The sequence below is a fragment of the Oryx dammah genome, unplaced genomic scaffold (assembly GCF_014754425.2).
Source record: "Oryx dammah isolate SB20612 unplaced genomic scaffold, SCBI_Odam_1.1 HiC_scaffold_28, whole genome shotgun sequence".
NCBI classification, from domain to species: Eukaryota; Metazoa; Chordata; class Mammalia; order Artiodactyla; family Bovidae; genus Oryx; species Oryx dammah.
Genome location: NW_024070212.1, coordinates 98,963,649 through 98,986,430, shown reverse-complemented (window position 1 = coordinate 98,986,430; position 22,782 = coordinate 98,963,649). Strand labels below are relative to the sequence as shown.

At 40.5% G+C, this 22,782-nt stretch overlaps 1 protein-coding gene across 2 annotated transcripts in view; it reads right to left on the bottom strand.

The window, feature by feature from the left end:
* Positions 1-22,782, bottom strand: part of EIF2B3 (eukaryotic translation initiation factor 2B subunit gamma) — a 118,009-nt gene that overhangs the window by 31,192 nt on the left and 64,035 nt on the right. For both annotated transcript variants that reach the window (XM_040231322.1, XM_040231323.1), the window contains exon 6: positions 12,078-12,167. In XM_040231322.1, the coding sequence (XP_040087256.1) occupies positions 12,078-12,167 (90 nt within the window). The remainder of the gene's footprint in view (positions 1-12,077; positions 12,168-22,782) is intronic.

Genomic DNA, 22,782 nt, shown 5'->3' with positions numbered 1-22,782 from the left:
AAAATTATGTCCACGGCAAAGGGAAAAAATTGGTTAATTTTACATTCTGCTTGTTCTGTTTTTGTAAGCAAATTTAAAGAGACTTAAAATCCTCTGTCTTCCACTTCAAGTCAGTCCTTAAAAAATAGTAGTTACCAAAGAGGCAGAACAGAAAACCTACTTTTATAAGGCCTGCAACTCAAGACTGCAGAGAAGAACACTAAAGGTTTGGATTTCTTGCCTCTTCTCTCAGCAGAGCTGTAACTGGAAAGAAAACATGATTGCTGAGTTAACCCTATGCTTTGTTTTCAGGCTTTTTTTCTTTCTTGCTGATCAAAGAAAATAGATATAATCTGGAATAGTAAACAGGAAATTGTTTTAGATTAAAAGGTATTGACTTTAGAACCAAGTATTTGGTATATAATATTCTGAAATTTCTTTTCTTCTTTTTAACAAAATATTGAAAGCTTCTATAAGAATAAATTTTTAATGCTGGTGCATATGTCCTGAGAAAGACAAAGATATTCAGATCCTAGCAAGCCTGGCAAGACTGCTTAGGCTTCAGTTCAGTCGCTCAGTCGTGTCCGACTCTTTGTGACCCCATGAATTGCAGCACGCCAGGCCTCCCTGTCCATCACCATCTCCTGGAGTTCACTCAGACTCTCGTCCATTGAGTCAGTGATGCCATCCAGCCATCTCATCCTTGGTCGTCCCCTTCTTCTCCTGACCCCAGTCCCTCCCAGCATCAGAGTCTTTTCCAATGAGTCATCTCTTCACATGAGGTGGCCAAAGTACTGGAGTTTCAGCTTCAGCATCATTCCCTCCAAAGAAATCCCAGCGTTGATCTCCTTCAGAATGGACTGGTTGGATCTCCTTGCAGTCCAAGGGACTCTCAAGAGTCTTCTCCAACACCACAGTTCAAAAGCATCAATTCTTTGGTGCTCAGCTTTCTTCACAGTCCAACTCTCACATCCATACATGACGACTGGAAAAACCATAGCCTTGACTAGACAGACCTTTGTTGGCAAAGGAATGTCTCTGCTTTTCAATATGCTATCTAGGTTGGTCATAACTTTTCTTCCAAGGAGTAAGCATCTTTTCATTTCATGGCTGCAATCACCATCTGCAGTGATTTTGGAGCCCCAAAAAAATGAAGTCTGACACTGTTTCCACTGATTCCCCAACTATTTCCCATGAAGTGATGGGACTGGATGCCATGATCTTCGTTTTCTGAATGTTGAGCTTTAAGCCAACTTTTTCACTCCCCTCTTTCACTTTCATCAAGAGGCTTTATAGTTCCTTTTCACTTTCTGCCATAAGGGTGGTGTTATCTGCATATCTGAGGTTATTGATATTTCTCTCGGCAATCTTGATTCCAGCTTGTGCTTCTTCCAGCCCAGCGTTTCTCACGATGTACTCTGCATATAAGTTAAATAAGCAGGGTGACAATATACAGCCTTGACGTACTTCTTTTCCTATTTGGAACCAGTCTGTTGTTCCATGTCCAGTTCTAACTGTTGCTTCCTGACCTGCATATAGGTTTCTCAAGAGGCAGGTCAGCTGGTCTGGTATTCCCATCTCTTTCAGAATTTTCCACAGTTTATTGTGATCCACACAGTCAAAGGCTTTGGCATAGTCAATAAAGCAGAAATACATGTTTTTCTGGAACTCTCTTGCTTTTTCAATGATCCAGCGGATGTTGGCAATTTGATCTCTGGTTCCTCTGCCTTTTCTAAAACCAGCTTGAACATCTGGAAGTTCATGGTTCACGTATTGCTGAAGCCTGGCTTGGAGAATTTTGAGCATTACCTTACTAGCATGTGAGATGAGTGCAATTGTGCGGTAGTTTGAGCATTCTTTGGCATTGCCTTTCTTTGGGATTGGAATGAAAACTGACCTTTTCCAGTCCTGTGGCCACTGCTGAGTTTTCCAAATTTGCTGGCATATTGAGTGCAGCACTTTCACAGCATCATCTTTAGGACAAGTCAATGAATATTTTATTCCTTTGAATTTATTCACTGAGTACCCCAAATGTGTCAGACATATTTTAGACTGTAGGGATGTAACAGTCAAGTAAAACAAGTATATCCATGCCCTCATATTGATAGGGACAGAGTAAAGGGACAAAGTTGGTAATTAAATAGTTAATCCCAGTAGGGGAGTGTAAGTGAAGAAAAAAGTATGGGAGACCCCTGTAAATTAATGATCACTCAAGAAAGCAGGTTTGCCTAACTACAAAACCAAGCAAGCCCACTTTGCAACAAAACCATGGAACAGAAGCATGAGACACACCACACTGAAGAATCATGGCATGAGACCCACATCCTACCCAGTGAGCTCAGTAAAATTTAGGACATGCTCTCTGCACACACAAAAAACAATATAGAAAGGTGACATTTCAAAGTGAAAGATCCTCATTGTACTAAGACCTGAAATAATTTTTCCAGAGTGCCATAACAGTCCTGGCTTGATCAAGTAGGGACAAGAAAACTCCCCTGCCCAACCTGGAGGAGGAGCTGATGATGGAAGTGTGACATCTACTCAAGAATGAGGAATAATGAGGTGGATGAACCTAGAGACTATTAAACACAGTGAAGTAAGTCAGAAAGAGAAAAACAAATATTGTATATTAATGCATATATATGGAATCTAGAAGGATGGTACTGATGAACCTGTTTGCAGAGCACCAATGGAGATGCAGACACACAGAACAAACTTGTGGACACAGTTGGGGAAGGAGAGGGTAAGACGAATTGGGAGAGTAGCACTGAAACATACTTTAGTGAAGTGAAAGTGAAGGTGCTGAGTCGTGTCCAACTCTTTGCGACCCCATGGACTGTAGCCCCGTAGGCTCCTCTGTCCGTGGGATTTTCCAGGCAAGAATACTGCAGTGGGCTGCCATTTCCTTCTCTAGGAGATCTTCCCGACCCAGGGATTGAACCCAGGTCTCCTGCATTGTAGGCAGACACTTTTCCATCTGAGCCACCAGGGAAGTCCTGGTAAAAACAGACTTTACCATATGTAAAATGGATAGCCAGTGGGAATTCGCTGTATGACACAGCGAGTTCAAACTTCATGCTCTGTGACAACCTAGACGGGTGAGATGGGATGGGAGGCAGAAGGGAGGTTTAAGAGAGAGGGGACGTGTGTATATCTATGGCTGATTGATGCTGATGTACAGCAGAAACCAACACAATATTGTAAAGCAATTATCCTTTAATTAAAAATAAATAAATTAAAAAATGAGAGAGGGGATGTGTGTAAACCTATGGTTGATTCAGGTTGATGTATGGCAGAAATCAATACAATATTATAAAGCGATTATCCTCCAATTAAAAAAAAGATTATAAAAAGAATGAGGAAGAGGTGTTTTTTTGCCCTTCTCTAATTTTTCTTTGATTATAAAACTGTAGCCCACTAAGTTCTCGGCCCCCTTGCCCACCAGCCTGTAAGCCTCAAAAGCATCCTACTAACAAATCACTTCTTATATATCACTTTGAATCTTGTTGAATTCTTTCTGCGCTGAGACATTAAGGACTGGAGCTTCTCGGAGGCCCCCTGAAACAGCACTTAGAGGTTTCAGTATGAAGTTGACGATCTGGCTGCCTTTATTTATGGAGCATCTACTATGTGTCACAAGATGAATCAGAATTGGTTTCTGTCTTCAAGGAGTTTAAAAAAGTAGAAAAAAAGACATACAAATCCAATTTAATAGGGTGCATGTGATAACTGAAGATTATACAAGATCAGAAGAGAGAATGATTTCATGCCTAATGGAGATAAGCACAGACTACTATGGTAGCACAAAGCAAGGGTACCTATTCTAAGTGGAAGTGAAGAGAAAAAAATTTGAGAAAAAACTTCCTAGAGGAGTAATATCTAGGTGAGTTTTAATGGATATTTAAGAATGTTGTCAGAGAAGAAAGAAGGCAAGCATACCGGTTAAGCATTACTACTGAAGCCCATGGGCTCCAGAGCCCGTGCTCCATAGCTAGAAAAAGCCCGTGTGCTGCAATGAAGACCCAGTGCAGTCTAAATAAATAAATAAATGAAAATCACCATCAAAAAAACAAAACGAAACAACAACAAAAGTCAATGTGCTGCTAGGACTTTGTCCCTTTCTCAACAGCAAAGAAGTCCCAGAGATCAAGATGACTGTAACCAAGAAGTCCAGAGAAGACTACCCTGGTTTAATTTTGGTAGCATCTACATATTCAGATATCAGTACACAGCTACCATATAACAGCTCTGGTTAGAAGATTATATAAACCACAAGTTCTTACCTTAGTTTTATTTGGTTGTTTAAGTAAAAGATACCTCATACAATCTCTAGCACATCTAAGGATAAGAAAACAAGTACAGATAAGTTCATATGGATACATGAACTGAACAGTAAGAAATCAAGGTTCCTGTCCATCTCCCATGGCTCTACATGGTCCCTCATCTGTTTATCTCTTCTCTGCTTTCCTATGTGACTCATGGCTTTTCTAGGCAGTCTATCACATTATCTTCCATGTGGCTTTAACTATCACCCTGATTCTGACCATGTAGCACACTTGCCTATTCCCAATTCCTGACTTCAGTTTGTGGAGCCCATCCTTACTCCCCTGCATCTCTGTTTAGCTAAGACCAGGAAGCTGTGACTGCTCTCTTATCCTTCCAGGTATACATATTGCACATGTGTGTGTGTCTGGAACAGAGAGACATCTGAGATATGAGGTGGACGTTGCTAGCAATCAATTCATCAACAGTGGCTGATTTTATTACGGCCCTGACTGTATGACATTGAGCAAATTATTTGAAGCTTCATTTTCCTCTTCTGTAATATGAAATTAATACCAAATGAGAGAACAGTTTTAAGGAGTGAATGAACTGAAGTGTGAAAAGTACCCACAACAGTGCCTGGTACATGGATGGTGCTCTGAAGGCCAAACCCTAAGGTTGTATGTCCTGTACTGACAGACTGGGTTTTAACACTAGAAGAGGCTGATTATAATTTTGGGTTCTTCTGAACAGAAAGGAAGTATTCAGTTTTAATTCTTCCTTTTCCAAAGATTAATCTCCTCTACATCTCTTAAAATGGCTCGCAGGTCTAACAGGTCAGGAAAAGGAAAAGAAAGACAATTCTTTCCCCGGGTTTCTGTGTTAAAGGAAACCAGGACTAATTCTGGTATAAACCTTCTGTCTTCCAAGGCTTCAGCTCCGACAGCCAACATACTGCTTGAGTGCTTTACATGGCCAGTCTCCTTTTGGAGCAACTGTTGCTAAGCCACACAAAAAGTTCCAAAATGGCCAGCTTCCTTAAGCTTAGATCAGATAACTTTGTAAAAGAGAAGAAACTTTTAGCTTACCACTCAGCCTCAAGAGACATCACAATGATAATACTCAGTCTAAGCTCTGCTCTGGCCATAAAATCCAACACATTTTTGAATTAAAAATTTCAGATAATCTTTGGAATATCCATCTGTCAAACTACATTCAGAAATGGATAAAAAGACCTTCTAAAACATATTTTTGTATATCTTTTTATTTATTTAGAGCAAAGAATTGAATTACATTACACTGAAAATATACACTAATACTGCAATTTGCTTTTTTTTTTTTTAAAGTAAAAGTATCTTGGAAATCTTTCCACATCACCACATAGTCATACTTCATTCTTTTTAACAGTTGCACAATAATATAATTAATTACCCTGTTTAAACTGTTACAACTTTTCCCTGTTATGAACAATGCTGCAAAGAACATTTTACAATGAATATTTCCATACTTTTAAGTAAATATTTCTGTGGGATAGTCTTTGAAGAGGAACTGCTTAGGCAGGGAGTATATAGTTGTAAGTTCAGATAGGTATCATCAACTACCCTACAAAAAGTTTATGTAGAAAAGTATAAGAGAATTTCCCCACAGCCTTGTTAGCGTCATCACAAAATTTAAAAATCTCTGTCATACAATAAGGATAGTATTTTAAAACTGTTTAACATGTATTTTTATTTATGAGAGTAGGCATCTTTTGATGTATACAAGCTTTTTCCATGAACCCACTACTTACAGCTTTTATCCATTTTTCTACTGAGTCATTTGTCTTTTCCTTATTGATTTTAAGTGCTCTTTGTAATGTATAGAAACTAGTGTTTGGGATAGCTTGGTATTTGTTGTTTACTTTTGTGTTCTTGTTTAGTTGCTAAGTCGTGTGTGTCCAACTCTTTTGTGACTCCATGGACTGTAGACCGCCAAGCTCCTCTGTCCATGGGATTTTCCAGGCAAGAATATTGGACTGGGTTGCCATTTCCTTCTCCTTCTCCAGGGGATCTTTCCAATCCAGGGATCAAATTCACATCACCTGCATTGCAGGCAGATTCTTTACCACTGAGCCCCTCGGGAAGCCCCCCTTTATTTTTATGTTTACTGGATTCCCCCCTCCCCCACAACACAGAACTTTAAAAAGTGGTATTAGTCAAACTTATCAATCCTCTTTTTTTTTTTTTAATGGCTTCTAAGATTTATTTGATACTTAGAAAGCTTGAGTTAAAAATAACTCAAGATCACATATTAATGAAGCTAAGTGCCTTAATGCACATGCAGACTAGCAGACATTCAGCACGACATCGGCATCCAAGTCAAACAGTGGCATCCCTAAGGCAACTCCTGCCACATCTTTATTACCCCAGGCACTACTTCCTGGGCCCATGCATTACTTCAACTGGTAAATGTTGGACGTGGTGATGCTTGTCAACTAGATATGATCCAGTCAGATTTGCAATTTAGAAAAGTCCCTGGTAGTTTTGTGAAGGATAAATTAAAAGAGGATAGGCTGGAGGCAGAAGCCTAGCAAGGAGAATGCTATATTAAGCCAGCTGGGAAACGACAGACTGTTAGCTAAAAATCAATATTGAACGACATTACCTTATTAAGCTCAGCCCAATAACTGTTCAGTCTCTCCCTCCCATTACTGATGGAGAATCTTTCTAAAGCATAGCTGTCATGACACTCCTGCTGCCTGAAGTGCCCTTTTCACATTTATTAAGACTGGGGATCTCTGACTCATTTTTTTCTCTCTTGTTTCATAATTTTCTCCAGGTTACAGAGATAATGGTCTGTAAAACTGTATTCATCTTGGTATCCTCACCCCCCAACATAGCAATTGGAATATATTTAGGTATTTATTAAATGTCTATTGTTTTGAATTTTTTAAAAATTGTAAGTCCAATTCATTTTTTAAACTTAAAAATATATATATATATATTGTAAATTACATATAATAAAATGTACCTATTTAAGAGTTCCCTGGTGCCTCAGATGGTAAAGAATATGCCGGCAATGCAGGAGACCCGGGTTCGATCCCTGGGTCAGGAAGATCCCCTGGAGAAGGGAATGGCTACCCACTCTAATAGTCTCGCCTGGAGAATTCCAAGGACAGAGAAGCCTGGTGGGCTACAGTCCATGAAGTTGCAAAGAGTCGGAAATGACTGAGAAACTAAGACTTCACTTTTATTTAAAACGCACAGTTCAATACGTTTTGTCAAATATATACTACTGCAATCACTACTCCAAATCAAGATATAAAGCACTTCCATCACCCTTCCCAAATTCCCTTGTGCTTCTAGCTCACTATTATACTACTCAACTATACTCTCGTACTACTTAGCACATTTATTGTAATAATTTAACCTGCCTGCCTCTCTCTAAACTGTGACCAACCTGAAGGCAGAAACTATATTGTCTCATCTTTAGCATCCAGCAACATAGGTGATCAATGACGAGTCTTCACTGTGTACCAAGTACTACTCTAAGCTCTTCACAGGCAGTTTTCACAGTCACCATTATGTGTCAGGTACCATCGGTTCCAATTTCCAGCTGAGGAAAGTGAGGTACAAAAAGGCAGACACCTGTCCAGGGTCTCACAGCTCAGTTTAAGCTTCTTTTGTCAAAGACTGTACAGGTTTTCTTCTTTCCACAGCCTTCCCTTTTCTACTCAACTGCAGAAATACTCATCTTCTTCAACTACTGATGTATCTAATTACTTCTGCTGTCTAAACTGTCACAGTATCTCCTTTTCTTCCATTCATCAAGCATATATTAAATGCCTTATCAATCCAGGTAGGAATCTAATCTCAAGGAATTTGTGTGGGAGACATGAATGTGTATTAATAGACAATTAAAATTTACAGGGCCGAATGGTAATTTTCATAGGTGAGAGAAAGGATTGCTAAAACAGTCCTTTTTTGAAGCATATCTCCTGGTTTCTTTTTCCCCATCTATCTCTAAAGGAGTCATTTTCATAACCAGATTACTATAAATGCCTCCTTTAATCTCACCAAGTCTGAGAGGTAATGCAGTAGATGGGGAGAAGAAAGATATAAAGGTCTTTAAGACCTTGAGACGGGGAGGTGGTTTGAGATGAGGCTCCGTATCCTCCTCTGTTACAGCAAGCTCTGGGAAAGTCCCATTTGGTGGAGCTTCTGGCCAGGAGCCATAGAATCACCAAATTGAGGCTGGTCCTCCAGGTACATACCACCACAGTACACTTGCCAGGTGGGAGACCTGCTAACCAGTGGGGGTCAAGTGAGCTACAAAGGAGCTGCAGCAGCCAGGACGAGGCTGGCTTTGTTGCAAAACGACTGCATATTCAGATACCAAAAGCTAAAATCCCATTCGGTAGTATTAAGGTAATGCTGTTAGATTATTTTTTTTTTAAGTGCAAGAGTAGTACTGAGGTATTGTTTAAGGATACTGAAATATTTATACATAATTACAACTGAAATAATAACAGATGAAGTTACAATGATTTGCTTTAAAATAATCTGGTGTGACAGTGGCAAGATTGGTGGTAGCAAATATAAACTAAGATTAGCCATGAATTGGTGATTACTGATGTTGTATGAGGGCTTGCTCAAAATTCTCCAAGCCAGGCTTCAACAGTATGTGAACTGTGAACTTCCAAATGTTCCAGTTGGATCTTGAAAAGGCAGAGGAACCAGAGATCAAACTGTCAACATCTGTTGGATCATAGAAGAAGCAAGAGAGTTCCAGAAAAACATCTACTTCTGCTTTATTGACTACGCCAAAGCCTTTGACTCTGTGGATCACAACAAACTGTGGAAAATTCTTAAAGAGATGGGAATGCCAAAACCACCTGACCTGCCTCCTCAGAAATCTTTATGCAGGTCAAAAAGCAACAGTTAGAACCAGACATGGAACAACAGACTGGTTCCAAATTGGGAAAGGAGTAAGAAGGCTGTATATTGTTACCCTGCTTATTTAACTTATATGCAGAGTACATCATGTGTACTTACATGCAAAATGCCAGGTTGGATGAAGCACAAGCTGGAATCAAGCTTGCCAGGAGAAATATCAATAACCTCAGATATGCAGATGACACTACCCTTATGGGAGAAAGAGAAGAAGAACTAAAGAGCCTCTTGATGAAAGTGAAAGAGGAGTGTGAAAAAGTTGTCTCAAAACCCAACATTCAAAAAAATAAGATCATGGCATCTGGTCCCCAGTCAAAGGCTTTGGCATAGTCAATAAAGCAAAGGTAGATGCTTTTCTGGAACTCTCTTGCTTTTTCTATGATTCAACGGATGTTGGCAATTTGATTGCTGGTTCCTATGCCTTTTCAAAATCCAGCTTCATGACAAATAGATGGGGAAACAGTGGAAACAGTGAGAGACTTTATTTTTTTGGGCTCCAAAATCACTGCAGATGGTGACTGCAGCCATGAAATTAAAAGACGCTTGCTCCTTGGAAGAAAAGCTGTGACAAACCTAGACAGCATATTAAAAAGCAGACACATTATTTTGCGACAAAGGTCTGTCTAGTCAAAGCTATGGTTTTTCCAGTAGTCATGTATGGATGTGAGAGTTGGATTGTAAAGAAAGCTGAGCGCTGAAGAATACTCTCGAGAGTCTTTTGGACTGCAAGGTGATCAAACCAGTCAATCCTAAAGGAAATCAGTCCTGAATATTCATTGGAAGGACTGATGCCGAAGCTGAAACTCCAATACTTTGGCCACCTGATGCAGAGAACTGACTGATATGAAAAGACCCTGATGCTAGGAAAGACTGAAGGCAGGAGGAGAAGGGGATGACAGAGGTCGAGACAGCTGGATGGAATCACAGACTCAATGGACATGAGTTTGAGCAAGGTCTGGGAGTTGGTGATGGACAGGGAAGCCTAGAGTGCTGCAGTCCATGGGGTCGCAAAGAGGTGGACGTGACTGAACGACTGAACTGAACTGAAGCTGTATGAGGGGTACATGGGAGTTAACTGTATCACTTTCTCTACTTTTTTATCTATGTGAAATTTTCCATAGGAAATAATTAAAAAAAAAAAAAAAAGGTCTCTACCATTACTGTATCATCTCTCAGCATGTCAAGGCCAGGACCTGTTTGACAGTGATTCATTTTCACTTGAGATTAAAAAAATAAACCCTTTCATGGCAAAGAATTAACTCCACTTTTAACACATGGATAGCCCAGACACTGGTAACTGGAAAATGGGTTCTGATAACTCTAATTCTGTAAGGGCAGAGCCCCTATCTGCTTATTCACCATGGATCCCACAGCTGATTTAGCACAATGCCTGCCTCGTAACAGGAGCTTAATAAATATGTGCTGATTGAATGAAAAAATAGAATAAGTCAGAAGGGAGCAGGGCAATACTGTCCTGGTGAGAGAAAACAGAGAAACAACAATACCTGGGAAAGCTTTCCAGGAGCCCAAATAATTTGTTTTACCACTGGTTCTACATGGGGTTTCTGTAGTGGGTTAGGAGGAGTTATAGGTGGTAAGGGTTAGGATGCTGCAAAAAAATATTATATTGGGCATGGAGGGACAATTTCCCTTCCCCTCAATATTCTTGTATATATCCAAGTCTACCAGTCAACAGCATGCTTAGCACTTAAACTCAGGTTCTCAGATTCCCTTCCCCAGCTCGTCTGAGGGAACTTAATGATGTTGTACCAGCCTGACTGCTTTCCAGTTACCAGTACTATGCAAGGTAGAAACTTATCCAGAAGCCATCAAGGAAGACTGGCTGTTCCTCTTCTTAACCAGGTAGTTATTAAATCTTTTCCTACCTGTTCTTCTGAGGACTCTAGTTGCATTGCCTATCAAAATCCTTGAGGTTAGGCTTCCACGGTGGCTCAGTGGGTAAAGAATCCACTTGCCAATGCAGGAGACACGGGTTCCACTCCTGATCTGGGAAGACCTCACCTGCAGCAGACCAACTAAGCCCATATGCCACAGCTACTGAGCCTGTGCTCTACAGCCAGTACACCACAACTACTGAAGCTTGTTCACGCTAGAGCCTGTGCTCCGCAACAAGAGAAGCCATTGCAATGACAAGCCTGTACATCACAACTAGAGAGCAGACCCCATTCTCTGCAACTATAGAAAGCCCGTGCGGCAAAGAAGATCCATCACAGTAAAAAAATAGATAAATTAATACATAAATAAAATTATGTACGAAAAAATCCTTGAGATCAACCACAAATGGAAGTTTTCTCTCTGGAAACCCACGCACATCCTGTGATCTCCCAGACAGTCTCTGGCAAGTGTTTAAGGCCCACAGTTCTATTATCAAAGCAAAACTACAGAAAGTACCAAATTTCTTAATTCATGAAATTCATAAAACTTTACTCAGAGAGGTGGACTTCTTTTACAAAATTGGAGGAAAATTTGCTTTTCTTTCTTTCCTTCTCTTGGGTAAGTGTCTGGCCCTTTGCTAAGAGGGCCCATCTATGGGACAATTGCCCAGGGAAAGGACATCCTCTTGGAGACAAATAGCACGACAGCTGGTGAGCTCACCCTTGCAGAAAGAAGGAAGAGCCTGAAGCTGTGTTGAAAGATGCTTCATACGTGAATATTAGTTTTATAAAAGTAATTTGCCGGTTATCATAGCACAGGCCCTCAAAATATAAGCTGGTACAGATGAAATAACAGTATGCTGATAACATAATTTCACTTCTATAATAGACTGTTATTTATACAAACTAGTTATTTATATAACTGGTTATTATCAAGGTTTAAAACTGTTAACTAAGTCACAGGGTAGCTTAAGTCCTGTGAGTTTGACTCAATCTCCCTCCTTCTTACTTATTTTCCATTAGGAAGTCCACAACGTATTTTTTCAAGCAGTAGAGGTGGGCGTCCACAAGGCCTGTGTGGAAACGTATTCTTGGGTGCCTGCAAAAAGAGAGAGAAGAGGGTCACATGAGTTCCATTCTATTATTAGGTAGTATGCGTTAGAAAGTTTCTGAGGGTCAGAGTCATGCTGCCTACACCTCACTTTGGGGAGACCAAGAAGGTGATTATCAGCTCTGATGCTGCCACAGAAAAGGCTGTCTCTTTATGGAAGCCCTATTTCACATGTTATGAGGTCTTTAGGCTTCCAAAGACATGAAACCAAAACTGGTAAGCCACCAAATCATTGACAAGTCATCTCCTATTTTACTACAAACTCCTACCCACAATTCTTGTAACTAACATTTTCTTGCTTCTACTCCAACTCCTCACTTCCTGCAGGTCATACTTAAGCCATGCTTTCCTCTAGTATTTGATATATATTACTCCATGTTCATAGAAGATGAAGTAAAATTTTATGAATACTCTCTAACTCCCTACTCTTAATTATTCATCAGGAGTTTCCTCAGGTTTACTTTTTTAGGAAATCTTCCCTGAGGATGCAAGTTTGTGTTCCTACAACACTTGGTGCCCACTTCTACCAGATAACTTAGCTTAGAGCAAAGTAACAGCCTACTTACTTATGCTCTTTCCCACTAAACTAAAAGTTAACTGAGGGCAGAGATTTATTTTTTAAAATATTTATTTGGCTGCATTGGGTCTTAACTGTAGCACACAGGAGCTTTTGTTGTGACGCATGAACTCTTGAACAGCCAGGCAGGCTGCACTATGCTGGCTCAGTAGCTGTGGTGCACGGGCTTAACTGCTCCCTGGTACGTGGGATCTTAGTTTTCTGACTAGGGATCCAACTTGAGTCCCCTGCATTGCAAGGTGGATTCTTAACCACTGGACTACCAGGAAAGTTCCAAGATTTATTTTTATAGTCTTAGTACTTAGCATTGGCTCTCACACAGAATGAATGTTTGATAGTGGCTGAACAGACAAACACACAAATAAATTAGGTCAAATTAAGCACCTACTCCAGTACTCTTGCCTGGAAAATCCCATGGACAAAGGAGCCTGGTAGGCTGCAGTCCATGGGGTCGCTAAGAGTCAGACATGACTGAACGATTTCACTTTCACTTTTCACTTTCATGCATTGGAGAAGGAAATGGCAACCCACTCCAGTATTCTTGCCTGGAGAACCCCAGGGACAGAGGAGCCTAGTGAGCTGCCGTCTATGCGGTTGCACAGAGTCGGACACGACTGAAGCGACGCAGCAGCAACAGCAAGGCATTTGCCTAGTTGCTATTTATTCGCTTCCCTGGTGGCTCAGTGGTAAAGAATCTGTCTGCCAATGCAAAAGATGTGGGTTTGATCCCTGGATCAGGAAGATCCCCTGGAGAAGGAATGGCAACCCACTCCAGCAGTCTTGCCTGGAAAGTCCCATGGACAGAGGAGCCCAGCAGGCTAGAATCCATGGAGTCGCACAGAGTTGGACACAACTGAGACTGAACATACACTAGTTCCTACTTAGTCTACTAACTTTGGTTTCAGCCTGAAGAAATGCCATGTTTCATGTTCAAAGTCATTTTATTTAATAAAATAAAAGATAGTTGAAGGAGAGGAGGGGAGGAGTAGGGTGGAAGAATAGCAGTTCCAGTTGTAGCTGCCTGGTTGTTATCTTCTACTCTGTGTTACTCTCCTTTGAGTGCTTATAGTCTAAATTAAAATTATTCTCATAGGAGCTAGATAACTTAGAAGTAATTTCCCAGGTGGCACAGTGATAAAGAATCTGCCTGCAATGCAGGAGCCAAAGGGGACACACATTCAATCCCTGGGTGGGGAAGATCCCCTGAAGGAGGACATGGCAACTCACTCCAGTATTCTTGTCAAGAAAATCCCATGGACGGGAATCTGGTGGGCTACAGTCCATAGGGTCCATGGGGTCACAAAGAATCATACACAACTGACCAACAGAACACATACACACCACCCTGGGCTTCCACTCTTTCGGGAAGAAGGGGGAACAAAATGCTTCCAAAAGAGCAAGAGAAAAGTCGGATTTCAGATCTCACATCTATAACACACACACCCCCCAAAAGCCAATTACTGTATACAATGAAGATGAAGAAGAAAGTTACGTCCCAATTCTCACTTCCTGAAATTCTTGAGTTCTAAGAAATTCTTCAGGAAACAGAATTTTGCAAATATGGTTACTTACCTTGTGGTGCCCGGGTTTGATTTGAAGTTCACACTATGATAATTCTCTCCCTTGATCTAATCAATTTGGAAAGCTGAACTCTCTTGTTCAGTTCCTTGGTTTGTGAATTCCTTGACTCATTCAACATATTCTACTTAAATTATTCCATCCTTGCAACTACCTTATGAATTATATATCTCATATTTATAGCTAAAGTCAAGTTGTATCATATACCTGGGGAAGGAATAACTTAAAAGTTTGAGTAATCATCTTCTAAATTCTTACCGATCCCTACCTCATATGGCAATAATATTCAAATAGCATTTTACAGTTTATAATTTTTTCAGCTTTTTACTCTGATCATATAAAGTAGGTAAAACAAAGAAACAAAAATTCTTCCATTAAAAAAAATTTCCAAAAATTTAGCTGGTACACTCAACACTAGAGATTTAGCTACAAACTTGAAATACAATAAAGGAACAGAGATGGGCAATTCAGATATTTTTTTCTTTCACATGAAATTTGTATTGAATGCAAATCTTGGGACCAGGATTTAATGCCATTTAAGTTGCCCAAAAGGTGTTTTCTTATTTTATTTTTCCCCATTTAATTGTTTTTAAATGGCATTAGAAATAAGAATTGATATTTTAAAATAAAACAAAATAAACAAAACCAAAAAACCTCAAAGAGGCACCAGTAAATCTGGGTAACTGGTTGATTGCTCTGGGCCAAGAAGATGTTTTTGATTTGTACAAAATAAAGAAATCAGTAATAGAAATGATAAGACATTTAGAAATAGTTATAATATTTCTAGGACAATATAAGCCATCAGGATTATTTTTATAAACTAATTTTTAAAATAGTAAGTTATATAATTTAGAATTCAAATTTAGAGTGTTTAAAATTTAAGGTAAAGCAAGCATCTTTTTATGATCTTAAAAACAGGAATACCAGTTTTTAAAGCAAGGGAAAAAAAAGCCAACAGGTAGTAACTATAATTATTAATATAATTTTAGTATAAATGAGGAATGTATAAATGAAATAAATACTGGGAAAGATGCAAGGATAAGCATTTACTGTTTAACTGCAAAGATAGATGGCTTTTAAAGTATCTTCAAGAAAGTCCTTAGCTGGTTTGTACAATTTACTATTTTAACCATTTTCAAGTATATAGTTCTGTGGGATTAATCATATTCACTTTGCAGTACAACTGTAACCAACATCCATCTCCAATACTTTTACATCTTCCCCAATTGAAACTCTGTATCCATTAAACACTAACTCCCCATTCCCTTCTTCCTGTGAGCTCCTTGCAACCACCATTCTACTTTGTCTTTATGATTCTGTCTACTCTACTGCTAAGTCACTTCAGTCGTGTCCGACTCTGTGCGACCCCATAGATGGCAGCCCACCAGGCTCCCCCATCCCCAGGATTCTCCAGGCAAGAACACTGAAGTGGGTTGCCATTTCCCTCTCCAATGCACGAAAGTGAAAAGTGAAAGTGAAGTCGCTCAGTTGTGTCCGACTCTGAGACCCCACAGACTGCAGCCCACCAGGCTCCTCCGTCCATGGGATTCTCCAGGCAAGAGTACTGGAGTGGGGTGCCATTGCCTTCTCCAGGAACCTCATATAAGAAGAATCATATTTGTTCTTGTGACTGGCTTATTTCATTAGCATAATGTTTTTACAGTTAATGTTGAAGCATGTGTCAAAATTTTCTTCCTTTTGAACTCTGAATAATATTTCATTGTATGTGTGTACCACATTTTCTTTACCGATTCATCTGTCTATAGATACTTGAATTGCTTCCACCTTTTGGTTATTGTGAATGATGCTGCTATGAACATGAGTATACAAATATCAATTTAATCTGTTTCACATACACATTTCTTAAATTTTAATTATGGAAATTTTCAAACACATAAAATAAGAGAAAAACATAATAAATTCCTATGTGCCCAAATAGTTTCAATTATCAACATTTTCTAATTTTCAAAACTTTTTGCTGCAGTATTTATTATGGGTTAAATTGTGTCCCCCCCAAAAGATAACACACAATACCTTCGAATATGATCTTAATTGGAAATATGACATCTGTAGATGATCATGTTAAGGTTAGGTCATTAGAGGAGCCCTAATCCAATAGGACTAGTACCTTAATAAAGGGGAAACCTGAACACAGAGACAGATATGCAGAGGGAAGACAATATGAAGACATGAGGAGAATGCCATCTACAAGCCAACAATGCCGGAGGTTTCCAGAAGATAGAAGGGTGGAACAGATTTTCCTTCATAAACCTCAGGAGGAACCATTGCTGAAAATATCCTGATTTTGGATTTCTAGCCTCAAGAATTGTGAAGACAATAAACTTCTGTTGTTCTAGGCCACCCAGTTTATAGTGATTTGTTAATAGCAAACTAATATAGTTTTTAAAAGCATATTCCGGACACAAAATCATCTTACTGTAAATATTCCAGTATGTGTAGTACATATTTCCAAATGATAAGGACTATGGAATACAATCATTATATCACTACACATAATAAAATTATCAACAACTTCATAACATCTAATATCCAATCCAAATCCAGATTTCCCTTTTTATAGCTAGTCTGTCTGAATCAGAGCCTCACAATGCATTTGGCAATTTCAGTTTAAAAAAGTTACCCCTTTGTATTTCCCTGGCAAGCCATATGATTAGAGTGAATCATCTGTTTTGTAGAACACTAACTGCTTTGAAATATCGTTTAAAAAAATAGATTTCTTGATGCATGCCACTGAGAAACTAAGCCTGCACATCTTAACTAGAGAGTCTCAAACAGCCAAATAAATATATATATTTTAAAAGATGTAGAACATGATCCTTGGGGCTCAGACTATAGCACACTGATTATCCCAGGATTCTCCTATGCTCAATTCTCTTCTCAGTTATCCATCGCTTTGTGTAAGCTTTTTTTTTTGTGGGGGAAGGGGCGGGGAGTCTTGAAGCTTTCGAGATCTCAGTTCCTGACCTGGAATCAAACCTGTCGCCCCTGCTAATGCAGCATGAAGTCTTAACCACTGGACTGCCAGGGAAGTCACAGTAAACAGTTTTTTGGTAACTTTTGTTTTTGAAGGCATAACCCCTGTCTTGCTGTTCACTGAACTCACGGCAGGCAAAGCATGAGTGGGGAAGCTGGAAGAGAACTCTAGGAGGCATAGGAACTGCAGATATGTTTATTCTCTCCAGGATGGCACAATAACAAGACATGCTATATTCTCTCATGGTGGACCCAGCAGGCACAGGCACAAGGGCTTTTCAGGTGGTGCTTATATAGGTCATGATGCACATGTGCAGTGCTACAAATGATCTCAGCTGTTACATAACTGTGCAAAGTCATTATTCACAAAATGTGGGGTAAGAGCAAGAGGACATGGGGGCGAGAGGGCCTGACCACCGCCATATTGACTAATTTGCTCTTTCTCTATATTCTACCCCTTCAGGGTCTCTCACATCACAGTCCAGGCTCAGTCCATCTTCTGCGATATTTCCTTGGCTTAGTAACACTGACCTTTGAACCCACATTCTACAACAGCAGTAGATGCTACAACAGCAAACAGTTACATCCCTGCTGCTGCTGCTAAGTTGATTCAGTCATGTCCAACTCTGTGCGACCCCAGAGATGGCAGCTCACCAGGCTCCCCCGTCCCTGGGATTGTCCACGCAAGAACACTGGAGTGGGTTGCCATTTCCTTCTCCAATGCATGAAAGTGAAAAGTGAAAGTGAAGTCGCTCAGTCATGTCCGACTCCTAGCGACCCCATGGACTGCAGCCTACCAGGCTCCTCCGTCCATGGGATTTGCCAGGCAAGACCCAACTCCAGGTATCACCTGGAACTCATATTGCAGTCCTTGTCCTCATGGGGTTAGAAGAGCCACCCACCACATGTGGAGTGCCTTTATCTTCCATGGCCAAGTCTAGTCCACTGTCTGTCCTTGTGAAATAGCAGCATCCTGAAATTGCGGGGTTTTTATTAAGGACCCACAAAACCCTGTACAGGCACCAGGCCCACCTCTTCAAAGAGCAGATTTTTGCAGTTTTCACAGCCCATCCACGTAATTCTGTATACTTTATAACCTCTGGTGCACACTGCTCCAAATCTGCAAGAGCATCAGAGGTTAGTAGCAATCATAGAACACAGCCTTTATAGTATACCTCTCCACAGGGAGCCATCCAATTTCCAAAGGTAAGCACACAGCCTTTACAGTATTTCAAAGTGGAAAAGAGCATCTGAAGGAACATCCTTGGATGCCATGTAATCTTCTAGCTGAACCACCCGTATCTCTTAATGTCGGTGTTTCCCAAACTTGGTAAACTGCTGTTCCGATCTCAGTTGCCTCCATAGCTCTAGGAGCAGAGCACTGGGCTGTTTATCAATTTTATGTCAACTCCTGCTGCCAGCAAATCAGCCCATATTTGCATCTGTGAACCCGGATGGGGCTTTTACCAGTTGGCCACCCCTCTTCAGGGTCTTCACACTTTTAATCCCCTTCGCCTGCCACCATTCCACTACTTCTCCCAAGTCTGCCACTACTGAGGTGGCAATTAAGGAACCAAAAGGGTGGACAGGATATTGTTCAAAATGGCAACTTGCATGCCGCCTATAAAATGGCTGTCATCTTCTGAAGGCTCCTCCACCTGCCAGACCAGTATAGAAGCTGACAGGGTGGATGTCCAGCTGATGCCAAGCATGGTGATGGTTTCCCAGTCATCATCCACCACCTTGAAGTCCAGGTCCTCATTGTATTTTCTGAACTTCACTTGCCATCCTGTGAAGCTGTCTGCAGGCTCAGTGGTTTCCTTGGTGCTCCACGGAGGTGGGTTCAGCAGGACCTGATCCAGCTCTAAACTTGCCACTGTGGTTTTGCTTTCCCTTTTTCCTTTCTTCTTTCTCTACAGTGGGGTTGCTCCTTGCTCACCTTTCTGGACTTCACCCTGGCTGCAGAGTTGGTGCTGTTCCTCTTCTCTTTGGCCTCCTTGGTGCCCAAGGCCTCCTGGGGCTTCACCTTCTTGGCCCCATCCTTCTGACGCATGACAAGCCTTACTAACAAGTGGGGGCCTGGACCTGTAGTCTGAAAAGATACAATTCTGTCTCACTGTCAGAAACACTGGGTTCTTTAAGGCCACGAAATTCTTGCTCTCATTCCAATATATACTGCTCTAGTTCTTCCAAGCATCTCTGCATAGCCTTCAGGGCAGTCAGGAAATCCACCCATTGTGCTAGTGGTAGTCTGTGCCACCTTGTCTGGCAAATGGGAACTTATCACCTGCAACACCTTCTCAATGCGATATGGTGATCTGTCCACTGCCTCCCAATCTTCCACTGGGGCCCATGCTGACAGGACCATGGCCACTGGCTTCCTCCATCCACTGGAGCCTCAGGCTCCTCTACCTGCTGTGTATCCTGCCGACTACGCCAACTGTCTCACTGTTCACTGAACCCAGGGTAGGCAAGGCGCCAGCGAGGAAGCTAGAGGAAACTTTGAGGAGCTGTAGGAACTGCAGACATGTTTATTCTCTGGGCTGGCGCAGCAGCAGACATGCTATATTCTCTTGTGGCTGACCCAGCAGACACAGCCTCAAGGGCCTGACAGGTGCACGCAGTGCTACAAAGGATCTCAGTTGTTAGTAACCATGCAAAGTCATTATTTACAAAACATAGGGTGAGAGCTTAAGAGAACGTGGGGTGAGAGCACCTGACCACTGCTATCTTGGCTAATTTGCTCTTTCTCTACAAACTTAAGCAAAAAGACCAGGAGAGGAAAGCAACAAAATTTTGGAAGCTGTAAAGAAGGATAGTGGTAACAGACTTAGCATACCTAAGAAAGCTAAATCCTAAACCAGCCATAAAGAAAGCTGAGTAGCTACCTGATTTGTACTGCAGGAGCCCTGAAAAGATCAGAAATTGGCAGCATAGCTTTTACCCACTAGAAAGTTTAGAGTACTTTAGGGGTTTCAGCTGGTTAGTAGCAGTGGGGCTCCTAATGCAGATAAACAGCACATATTTCAAGACTTTCCACACCATCAGCAAAATAATCAAGAATGTGAACCCATTTCTCATCATCTGTAGTCCCAGAAATAGAGATGTGGCCATGATCCTTGAGGTTTTGACTTAAGTTCCTGTCTTTTCCCAAGATGAATGTGTGAATATTTTATTCCATTTTCAAAAGACGTCGTTTAGAAGCTTGTTTTAATATTTTCATTATCCTTCCAGTAAAAAACCTCGACTAGTATTCAAAAGAAAACAACTAACATTGGAGAAAAGCCACATGATTTTCTTATTAAATATTTGGCACAAACACGTTTACTTACAAATTATTAAAAACACATGTCTTTCAGAAACAAAACAGGAATTTAAGAGCTGGGGAAGGGCCATTAAAGAACCACTAAGCCAAACTCAGCTGGGGAAATTGAGGCTTAGAGAAGCAAAGTGATTTGCTCAAGGTCATACAGCTTTTCTCTCTCAAGATTAAATTCCAAATTCTCTGGACTTGAATTCCTAGTACCATGCTCTATCAGTAACATTCAACATTCTTTTCCACTACCTATACTGCCTCTCCAAGTCAGTAATACATCAACTCGATAGATGGAAAAGGTGCTTGATGGATGCTGTGCCTTCTCCAAATCCACTGAGGCAGGATGAATTTGGGCCCACTGGAATAAAGTTATCAGTACTACTTGATGACAGAGGGAGAATGTCTCTGTACCTGACCATAGGCTAAGCAGAACTCCTACTTCAAGTGTCTTTCACTATCTCATTTTCTAGGACCAAATATGCCCAAGGCCCAACAGAAGAGAACATTATTTGCAGTCAAGCAAATACTTCATCCTCTATTGGACAGTGGGAAAACAGATGGGATGTACATTCCATCCTGTCCTTTTCTCCTACAACCAGTACATATAAAAGTAAGAAAACTTGAAAACAAGAGGCTTCTGGCTCTGTAACTCCCACCTTTGGAAATTCAGTTTGAAAAGAAAGATAGGAAGCACTGTCTTCTGGTATTCAAAAAGTGCTTGAAAATCTGCCCCAGCATTTACTCAAGGCCCTGAGATCAACAGGAATGAAGGAAAAATATACCTCCATCTGCTCTTCATTTTTACCTTACCTCTTGGCTATGTCCACCTTCTTTGCTCCTATCATGCTTAACCCTTGCTCTCTTTGGCAGGGACCTCTGAGACGAAGATATTTACTAACAATTCACCATAGAGAACAACAAACTAGTTCCCAAGGAGATTAAAAAGAAAGCAGGAGACAATCTCCAGCTTCTAGCTGTGATTACAGAAACATAAGACTCTGGCTTCTAAGAATTTTATGAATAAACCTGCCAATCTAATGTAGCATAAACATCAGTGCTTGGTGGATGCATAAATGAGTCAGATCCCTTGTTTCACATAATAATAGATGACCACAAGTAGTCCCTTTTGCATTCCAGAGGACACAATCCCTTTGCTCTTTGGAGTCTTGTGAATTTAGGAATGCAACACTGGATTTCTTTTCAGGTCTTATACCTTAAACCTATCCTGCACACTGCTGTCAGATTACCTTTCCAGAGTCCAGAACTGAAAGCATTCTCTCTCTGCTCAAAATGTTTTTAATAATTCCCCAATATTCAAGCCCCTCTATTTTTGTACCAACTTAATTTCCCAGCCTCAACTCCTAGTGCTCCCCAACAGAGAGCTTCCATCTGGGCCAAACTGTTTCTAAACAAGTCTTGCATACCCTGTCTCTCACACCTTTGCTCAGAACATTCTCCCCACACAGGATTCAGCTTCACATGTCCCTTTCTGTATCAGACCCAAATCCATTTTTCAAGCTGAAATTAATCTATTATGCTTTCTTGATCACCTCAGCCCCTAGAGTTTGATGCCTCCCTTGAATTTTTAGAACACTGTTGGCCTTAATTGTTCAGAATCTGATATTGTTTGCTACTGTTTGTTAGGCTTTTATATGTATAATCTTCCCTTCTACCAAGGCTAATGTGAACTCTTTGAGACAGTCTCCTGCCTCCTTAAATACCAAAACAGTAGTTTAACAAGAGGAGGAAAGTCAATAAACACTTGCCAGTTGAATATAGTATTCCTGAAAAGTATTAAGCATGAACTAAATGGAAAAGGCCTGTCTCTAACTAGATAAATGATATGGAACAACTTCTTCTTCCTTTGGCTTCCAGTATCATTATCTGAAATATATGGGCCAAATGACCTTCTAGCTGTGACAGCATTATTCTAAAATATCTATAAATAAGATCATATTTTCAATACAATAAGAGATATCCTTTAATTGTATCTTATGCTCTTGGCTCTTCTAAAATATAAAGAAATCCTCCTCTGTTTCCTACAATTTTATTTTGATAAATTGTTTAGGAAAAAATAATCTGTAAGAACCCTCTTACTTCTTTTCTCAAAAGAAAAAATTCCACATCCAGTCTGCCAT